This window comes from Physella acuta, unplaced genomic scaffold (genome assembly GCF_028476545.2).
Source record: "Physella acuta isolate Inbredline_101_S28 unplaced genomic scaffold, ASM2847654v3 ptg000540l, whole genome shotgun sequence".
Classification (NCBI taxonomy): Eukaryota; Metazoa; Mollusca; class Gastropoda; family Physidae; genus Physella; species Physella acuta.
The window spans coordinates 382,501-392,500 of NW_026732059.1; the positions used below are offsets into that span (position 1 = coordinate 382,501).

At 34.9% G+C, this 10,000-nt stretch overlaps 1 protein-coding gene across 1 annotated transcript; it reads right to left on the reverse strand.

Annotated features, from left to right (window-relative positions):
• Window positions 1-4,827: 4,827 nt before the first annotated feature.
• On the reverse strand, window positions 4,828-6,100 carry LOC131945928 (ficolin-2-like). Its single transcript, XM_059306560.1, has 2 exons — window positions 5,929-6,100; window positions 4,828-5,432 (listed from the first exon to the last, which is right to left on the reverse strand). Exons 1-2 carry the CDS (start codon window positions 6,098-6,100, stop codon window positions 4,828-4,830), a joined length of 777 nt encoding a protein of 258 aa, XP_059162543.1.
• Between the last annotated feature and the right edge of the window lie 3,900 nt (window positions 6,101-10,000).

Genomic DNA, 10,000 nt, shown 5'->3' on the forward strand with positions numbered 1-10,000 from the left:
AATACTGGAGGCCAAAAGTTTAGAATTCATTGAAGCTGAAAAAGTAATCGGACATCAGGACGTGTACGCAGTTGGCGTATTGCTGAGGTACGTTTAAAATTAATATAAATAGGCCTTTCGGTCAAGGGATGACCTAAAGCCTCGATCTCAGAATTTTTGGGGTTATCTAATGCGCGGTCTACCGTTAGATCACCCGTCCCCAAGGGTGATTGATAACATTTTAAACTTTGTTGGTGTTCAAGATGACTTCAACAATTAAAAAAATACATTTATTTATCTTTAATTTGATATTAATTTTAATTTTCAAAATTAATAAGTAGATCAGAAAATGATATTTTAAAAATACGTTTGTTTTAAATGGCTAGAGTTTACAGGTTATCAAAGTGACCAACTCCTTTGATGGACCCTTTACGAACTTCTTCATGTGTCACATGTTGTATGATATCCCACAAGAAGTTTTTGTAAAGATCTCACGGAATTAGCTCCCAACTAGCGTACTGACACGAACGATTCTCACTTCTTTGCAGGTACTTCTTGCACGTTTCCTTATTAGTTACCTCTTGCATCTTTGGCCATCTACCTGTAGTTTAGCCGGTATAACATTTGGTTTGGCTGAGCACAAACATCTTATTCGAAGCAATTAATTAATTATGTAAGAATCAGTAAATATAAGCATTATATAACCTTTTATATATTTGCTCTCATTGTGTATAGATCGGAAGACCTGTTTATCTTTAATCTTTGAAAAAAAAACTTTAAACTGCTAGGGTACCAAAGTAAACATTTGTCTTATGTTTACTTTTTAGAGTAGTTTACATACATAATCCATGCGCCTCCATATCGGTGTATCTGTGTATTAAGCTCGGGGTAATAATTGATCAATACAGTTATACAGTGACCTCAAGTACGAAAGAACTGTTATTTAATGTGTGAGATTACCTGTTGTCTTAGACGTCATAATTCATTATTCAATGTAGTAATCAGTGGTGGGATGGTAGAACATACAAGTGTTGTCACAAAAGTATTGAGATCGAATCCCGGTTTTGTGAAGGTATAACGTCCCGAAGTCCAGCCAGCTCTGATGTGGACCTGCCTCGCGTTAGTCAAAGTAAAGGTTACTGGGCATAGTGCTGACCACACTATGCTTTCATATGCTGAGGTCACAGAAGCACGTGATATCTACTTCACCTGCCGTCATGTTTGAAAGGGTAGACTACTTAACTTTAACTTTTTACCATTTCTGACTTTAAAAAAAAAAACTTTTCCTAGAATGGAAAAACTCTCGTTATTTTAAGCATAATTTTTGAAACAGCTGGGAATAGATTTCACTGGAAATTACTTGCACGAAACTACAGTACAGTGTTCATTCTCTGAAATGCTAGATAACGCCAAACGTTTGAAACCTACTGTTACTAGATATGAGGGTAATAATAAATGTCAACCCTTAAATGGTGTCACCCCCGCCCCCGCCTTGCCTGAGTAATATCCCATCCACGTAATGACTCACAATTTCTTGTATGGATAAATGAACAATTAAGTCTTTTATTTTTTGCTATTAATGATAAATTATGTGTTTTACATTTAAAATTGATACATTGTTCTTTTGGTTTAGTCTCTAAACTCACAGTTACATATATTTGATCAATAACTCTACCAACACTATTAGCATCAATACTGTAAATATCGATCTATTGAATGGTCGTCCTCACTTGATTGAAACAGATTATCCTGGGATCAACCCGCAACACGTGACCAGCTGGCTGGGCTAGGATTGGATACAATTGCAACCACGTGAACTGTCATGCGCAGAAGAGGATAATTGGCAAGTACATGTACTGTCATGCGCAGTAGAAACAAATTTGCAACCACATGACCTGCCTTGCGCAGTAGAGAAGAATTGACAGCCATGTAAACTGTCATGCGCAGTGGAAGAGGTTTATAGATGTCGGTATAGGAAGGTTTAATAAGGTGTCGGGATGGGATGTTTTATGGGAGTCTCGAGTTCGAATCCGGTTTCAAGTCATTAGAACACATTTGAGTCCACCCAGCTCTGATGGGTACAAAACTAACGTGAGGAAAACAAAGGAAACTTGTCATAGCTCTGACCATGCTATCCCTTCATATCCCGATGTCTTTGAAACAAATGTACTCTACTTTATTTACCACAGGTATTTTGGCAACAAATTGGAAATTTACAATCTACGTATCAACAGATAAAGCAAGCAACAGATAAATAGAACTGGTTGTCTTGCCATTTTGACGCTTTTTATCAGCAATGAAGATAGTTGCCAAATGTTTTGAAACAATTATTTCAAGCCTAAAATCAGTCTAATTTTGAAACTGTGTATATTTTGAAATAATATAATAAAGTGGATCTAGGACAAATAAGAATGTATGCGTGGTAATATATATATATATAATATATATATATATATATATATATATATATATATATATATATATATATATATATATATATATATATATATATATATATATATATATATATATAATATATATATTTTTCCTTTTATTTTGCTTAGATATGTATTTGTTTATCAATATTACAAATTTAAATTGATTACAAATGATTATTTGATAATATATAATGTCAACATTTTTCGAGCAAACGGCCTTCGGGCAGGTGGCTTTCGGGCATTTGTCGCATTCGGGCAAGTGTTCATTGGGGCATAGGCCTACCTATAAAAAGGTATTGGGTCGCTATGTTACTCTTTTTCCCATTCATTAAAAAAAGAGATTGAAGTTCAGCCCGAAATTGCGTAGCTCAAAAAACATTTAAATACATCATGAAAAAAAGATATATTGAAGTACATATACACATGCGAATACACATTCAAGTGTATACGGCATACACACATATATATATATATATATATATATATATATATATATATATATATATATATATATATATATATATATATATATATATATATATATATTCTCTTGGAGAGGGGGGTGAATATTACCATTAAGTGCCGCACCAGGTGACACCACACCCAGCGACACCATTGCTCATGCCTCTAATATTCACAGACAATAATTACAACAAATGAAACCTGTTAAATTTTTAATTTATCATTCAATCGAGAGAACATCTTTGAATTGGTTGTATTTTGTTTTTTAATATAATGTGTTGCTAGTGTAAACAGAACAACTAAATATAGGTAGGTAAATTTCAACACGGACGAGAAAAAAATAAATGGCACAAACTGTGCAAGAACACTGAAGATTGTTGTGATGAATTAAAGTTCTATAGTGATGGAGAAAATACAAACATTTTTAAAAATTTTGGAATATATGCGTGAAGAAAACTGTGCTCGATGGTTGTTGAATTAAAATATAATTGATTGAATTGTTTCTGGTCATTTTATAGTAACATTTAATTAAGGTGTGCTCATAATCTATGTGAAGTAGTAAATATTACGGCGACATTGGTATTTGATACAAATATACATTAGCAAAGATATTTTTATCAGATGAGGTTAAAATACGATTTAATTTCTTACACCGGTTAAAACGAAAGGGCCATTAAGTACCGTAAGAATTTGCATTGTCTGTACATGTAGCGTAATAATTATTTTTAAAAAGTTTGATTGGCCTAAGTACAAAGAATATAGCACTATTTTCTAGTGATTTCATTTTGACTACCTATAAAATGACGTGAATAGCACTAAAGTAAATTTCATGCAACAACAAGTGTAACTTCGTGTATGACCTGGACTGTGGTCCCCAGATTCGCGGGTGACCCATATAGCTTTTTCTTGAGTGGGGTGTATAGGGGCCAATGTTTGGATCGCGCCTGGCTATATAAGGAACAGTCTTGGAGGACGTGCTCCGTATTCTCAGGGACCATGCCACGTGGGCAAGTTTTACCATACCCTACTTTTTTTTTAATACATGTGCTGTTTTAGTCTGTTGTGGCCTATATGTATTTTTCTTTGCGTGTTTATTTGTAAGATCCGTCGTCTTTTGTGTCATTTGGGTGCGTGTCAGACCATATTTTAGAATTGTTTGCTTGTTATGCTTATATTAATTTTCATTTTAATGTTGAGAAATTTCTAGCTGTTCTTTTTTCTTGCCCGTTAATTTTTCCAGTTGGTTCGCGATTGCATTTCCTCGATCTTATAGAGTCCGGGGATCTATTGCAGCAGAGTCAAACTGCAAGCATTGTTTAGCATTTCAAGGGCTGTCCTGAGTGACAATGATGATTTTACAAAATACCCTTACGTTATTATTATAGTTTGACTTACAATAGGTTTTATACAGTTGAAATGTAGAAATGTAAGCGTTATAAATTATACACCGGTGTAGGGGTCGGCGTGGTCGAGTCGGTAAAGCTCATCGCTGCTAAACCGAAAAGTCTTGCGTTCGAACCCTCGAGCAGATGAGACTCGTTATCTGGGGACATACAGTCTTCTATGAGAGACAACTCCAAAATCAAACAACTGCTACAGTGTAAATTGTTCTTGGTTAGACAAGGACAATGGAAGCAAATCCGAAAAGAAAAGCAGAATGAAATCGGAGTCAAGTGCCTCAATGGCGTATTACCAGTTTACAACTTAATTCTTTTGGAAGGAATTCCAACACTAAAATTAGGAACGCATAAGAAAAAAGATACATCGGTGTAACGAAAAACAATCTAAAATAAGATTTACAATATGGTCTACATGTATATATATATATATATATATATATATATATATATATATATATATATATATATATATATATATATAATGTATTAATTATAATATTTTAAATCTGAATTATTTTGTAAAACGGTGCAGCAAAAGTTTAAAGATTTTAAAAATATCTAAATTTCATTTCAGTGAATGAAAGTGGGTCGTTGCTTATGCTCAGCCATCTGATACCTTGAAAGCCCGTGGCTGACCACACGCCGTTAAGGTGAACAAAGTAACAATTGTTTAACCACCACCCACCATATATGGCACAGCTACCATTGACTGCAAAGTCGTTATCCACGTCAAAGGTTGAAAACTTCATATCATCATGGTAGCGTAGATCGTCCCTCCCAGCATTTCCTGTGTAGTTACCAACATGTAGTCTGTAGCCATCTGCCTCGCTAGAAATGTAGAAGTTGGAATACTTGGCGAAATAACTTGTTCCATTGAAGACCATATCCACTCTTAGTTCTGTTCGGTTTGCTGTTGTCAAGTTATTCAATTTCTCATTCCCAAGCCAAATGTTACCTGAACTGAAATCACCAAACCCATTTTTGTATTCCGTCCAGTTCCTTGTAAAATTTACAGTCCCAGAAACACGTCTTTGGAAAATGGTCCATCCTCCACCGTCTGTCACTGTGTCACACATGACCTGTAGCCCGGAGCTTAGGGTCACCAAAGGTCGGGGGTCACTGCTCTCGACTCCTAAGCATAATTCCCGCTTACCTGGAGATGAAATAAAACTGCAGAATAGGGTGATGGTATTTTAAGGCCAGAGGTTTGTGAGCGGGCTGCCACCTAACACCGTTAGATGGACAACGTGGTGTTTGAGGCCTGAGGTGTGTGAGCGGACTGGACACCTGACACCATAACATGCACAACGTGGTGACAAAATTGTCTGGTGAAAAGTTTGCATGGCATCACCCTCCCTCCCATTAAACATCTCCCAATCACCACCTACTCATTACACACTGCCCTAACAACCCCAAATTCGATTACTGACGCTCGATTTTTAAAAAAGTTATACTTAATATTTATTGGGATAAGTAGCCTATATGAAAATGGTTCGAAATAGTTGTAAATAGAGTTATGGTTTAGGAAAAGGGTTGGTTAAAATTGTGTAATGAGTCATATTTAAAAAAAAAAAGTGCCACATACGGCGACAGAGTTTAAAAAAACGTACCACAACCATATGTGAATGTCAGAATAATGTTTATGTTACCTGTACAAATGTATAGGTCGTGTTTTGAGATGGAACCATCAGACAGGACCTTGATGTTTCTGGTTGTGTTACAGAACTTTCCACTAGACCAGATCTTTCCTTGAACTTTTCTGTCTGAAGATTTCAGTGGGACTAGCCAGGAACCTGTGACATCAAATGGTATGTTATACATCATGAACAGAAGTTAACAGTAAGGTTTGTAATATAGCAAGTTTAAAAAAAAATTAGAGACAAAAAGGTATTATCATTTGCTGTTTTACAAAGACATGTCATAAAATCAATTAACTCTACAGCTTTAAAAATCTCTATTAAAGTAAACAGAATATCACATACACAACACTTTACTTAAAATAATATTTCGTCCAACCAAATAAAACGGTATACAAATGATAAATATTTTAAAACTGGAATTTTTAGGGGAAAATCACACTTCCTGATCAAGATTTTTCTGCCAGTGGGTTTTAACTCGAGACTTTGTTCGAATTTATCAACCATGAGCTTTTTGCCGACTCGACCACACCTCCAACACAATTACGCGTTACGTGTCAACTGGTTATGCGCCATTGAGGCCATTGACTCCAATTTCAGCCTGCTTTTCTTTTTGATTTTTTTCCATAGCCTTTGTCCAACCAAGAACAAACTACAAGGCAGCACTTGTTTAATTTTGGAGTTGTCTCTCCTAGAAGAGTTGCTGTCCCCAGCTAACGAGCCTCCTCTGAGGGTTTGAACTCGAGACTTTTCGGTTTAGCAACCATGAGCTTTACCGACTCGACCACGCCGAACCCTGCAGTGAAGATAATAAATTATCTTTAAAGTTAAATGGCATTTTTAAAACAACACTTTAAATTGATAATTATCGTTTTTAATTTGAAAGAAAATATGTAAAGTTTGGTAAAATGTAATAACATAAAAATATGTGCTTATATAATTTAAAAAAAAAACATTTGTCCTCAAAAACTTTTTAAACTCCTAATCCACAAAACGCAAAAAATAAACAATAAAACAAATGATAATAATCATTAAAAAAATTAAAAAAACCCACGTTTTCTGATTGAACTAAAAAGTAGAAAATAAATGCTATACATGACAATAATGCAAGCGATCACTCTACTATAAGCGATGAAAAACGTGGGGCGCCGAAGTAAAAGTTATATTACTATTGATTAGATAATACTATTGACTTTTATTAGGGAGCTTGTAGAGCCTTGCCACAAGTGCACATTTCGCTACACCCAACCTTCAGTTTTCTGTGCATGTGTTGATTTAGTCTGTTTAAGCTAACTAATTAATTTATGTTTGGCCTATCAGTAGATCTAGAATCTCTAGATCTAGGCGCGATAAATGTATTGTATAGATTTAGATCTAGTCAAATAATAACCTAATAAATGTATAGTTTAAGCTATAGCCTAAAGCAAATGTAGCTTTGTAATGCGTTAAACTTTTAAATGAGCAACATGATCTTCATTTTATAACAGCCTTAAATCACGTGACGTCAATGTAAATACATTAACTGTTTTGAACTTTATAATTGAAGTGGTGTTTCTTCCAATGAATATATATTAATTAATTAATTAACGGCTTGAAATAAATTTGTGATTAACAATTTGGTACAACAGAACTTTATTGTCTACTAAATACGTATTTTACCGCTCTACACATAGTGCAGATTCTCTCCTGTAAGAAACCAGACAAACAAACAAACAAAATATACGAACATTTAAACAAACTTGAGTTTTAGTAATATATAGATAGATAGATGATATTTTACGATCTTTTAAAAGATAAGAGACTAAACAAAATCCCATTAGCCGAAATGTTAAACTTAAACTCGTGCACATAGTTTGGAAAAAGAAACGTTGCGTGAAGAGCTGTCTTACCCCGGGATACGGGATGGTCGTGTGAGGAATTGAAACACTCGGGGGGGGGGGGGGTCACGGAATGGTCGATTTTTCACAGGGGATGCTAGCTATCAAGAACATAGTTAGGGGAGAACATTGAGTAGCTTAACAAACGCTAAGTTGTGGATGTGGGGGAACACGGGCCCTGGCAACACATACTCAAATACATGGCTGACGGAATTACTAAAGGAGAGACGATGTTGGAGGATAAAGACGTCAATGTTAGACTTGTTTCGATGATAAGGTGATTGCTATTATTTAATATAACAAACAAAAACAAAAAACACAGGAAAAGTATCCGATTACCACATTGCAAAACATGGAAACTCACCCAAGCTACAATGTCTTGTGGTTTCGTTGTAGCTGTAGCTGTAGCACGTTTTGTGGGAACTCAAACAAAAATGGGCGCAGGACAAAAGGCTGACTTGGTCAAACTCTTCATTGATGGGCAGCGTGGTCAAGTTTGTGTCATCAACAGCTTTAAAATTGGCTTGTTTTTGTCCAGCGACGATCGTGGCTAATATATATATATATATATATATATATATATATATATATATATATATATATATATATATATATATATATATATATATGCAGGCTATATACATACATAATATTTAGTAACAACCTCGACATAAAAGATTTTTGAGATTAGCTCTTCAGCGAGAGAAAATTTACTTTGCTAAAGAACGACAATAGAGAAACAAGTTGCTGGAATTGAGGGTATAGCCGTCCATGGAAAAAAGGTTGCAACTGATTTAATAACACCTAACCCATTTCTGAAATATTCTGAAAGGGAGGGAAAAAACCGCCGTGGACAGGTTTATTTAATGCCCTTCGTAGAAAGAGGGGATAATGAGGAATGCTTGACGAAAAAAACCCTTAAAAGAAGCAAAGAGAAAAGCGGTGAAATAAACTACAGATACAGAAAATTGTATTGTAACGTTTAGGTTCATTTATGTTCATTTAGGTTCATTTATGTTCCAAGAAGTTTAAGTGTAGCGTTAAGAGTGTAACGATTGAGTGAATTACATTTACCGAAAGAGCTTAGCATTACTTATTACATTAGATTTTACATAATATCTAAGCAAAAAAAAAAAAAAATTACCACGCAAATATACTTAATTATTATGTATTTGCTATATACAAAGTGTACAAACATATTTTCTTTTCTATCGAAATAACAAGACAAAAAACATTTTCGTCTATCGCAGATTTTAAAATGAATCTCGCTTTTTTTTTTTTAAAGTAATCGCTTCAACACATTGTCGAAACAAGGTGCATTAAATGGAGATGAAACATAATAGACTACCTTTAGTTTTTAAATTTGAATCCTAGACCCCACCTCATTCTTTTGTTAAATGATCACGACACAAGTTAAGCATAACAAGATAAACAAACAAACGCGACTCTGTTCAATGTTGCAAGGCGCTGCGCCGCCTACAACGTGTCAAACACTATAGAACCACGGCAATATGTCGGCTAAATAAGGTGTTCAAAACTTACAACAATGGAATGTTAAGACACCGCCGCCAACATTACCTTACATTTATTAAAGAATAAAGAATTTTTTTACAGCAATTTTTCATGTTTAAAAAAATAAAAGCCAAATTGAAAAAGAAAAATACATTTGTTTCTTGCTTACAATTGATTGTGTTTATTATAAAATTTCAAACTAGAATAGATAAGAAATATCTATTTGGTAATATTATTTATTACCTAATATTAACATTTTTCGGGCAAACGGCCTTCGGGCAAGTGGCTTTCGGGCATTTGTAACATTCGGGCAAGCGTCAATTCGGGCATTTGTCGTATTCAGGCAAATTTCCATTCAGGCATTTGTCACATTCGGGGAAGTGACCATACGGAAAATCGGCCTTCGGGCAAACGGCATTCGGGCAAGTGTCTTTCCGGAATTTGTCGTAGACCCATAAAAAGCGATGTATGTGTGTGCGTGTGTGTGTGTGTGTTTTGCAACACTACACCTCTCACCACATCACCCTGAAACTTTTGGAAGTAGAAAACTTCTGGGGAGGTTGCAGCGAAAAAAAAATTGCAATTCGCAGGTGTAGCGCCCCAGCAGGTCGCGATTCCACTCTTCTCTATATACGGTATTTATAAAAAAATAAAAGTCGATTGAGGTTTTACATTGTTCGTCCGATCGCCATGAA

What these genes read in the sequence shown, in the direction of transcription:
- LOC131945928 (XM_059306560.1), bottom strand. Translation starts at nt 6,100, where the DNA reads ATGTATAACATACCATTTGATGTCACAGGTTCCTGGCTAGTCCCACTG. An exon ending in CGACCTATACATTTGTACAG is followed by an intron (nt 5,433 to 5,928) that starts GTAACATAAACA and finishes TTTCATCTCCAG; the next exon opens with GTAAGCGGGAATTATGCTTA.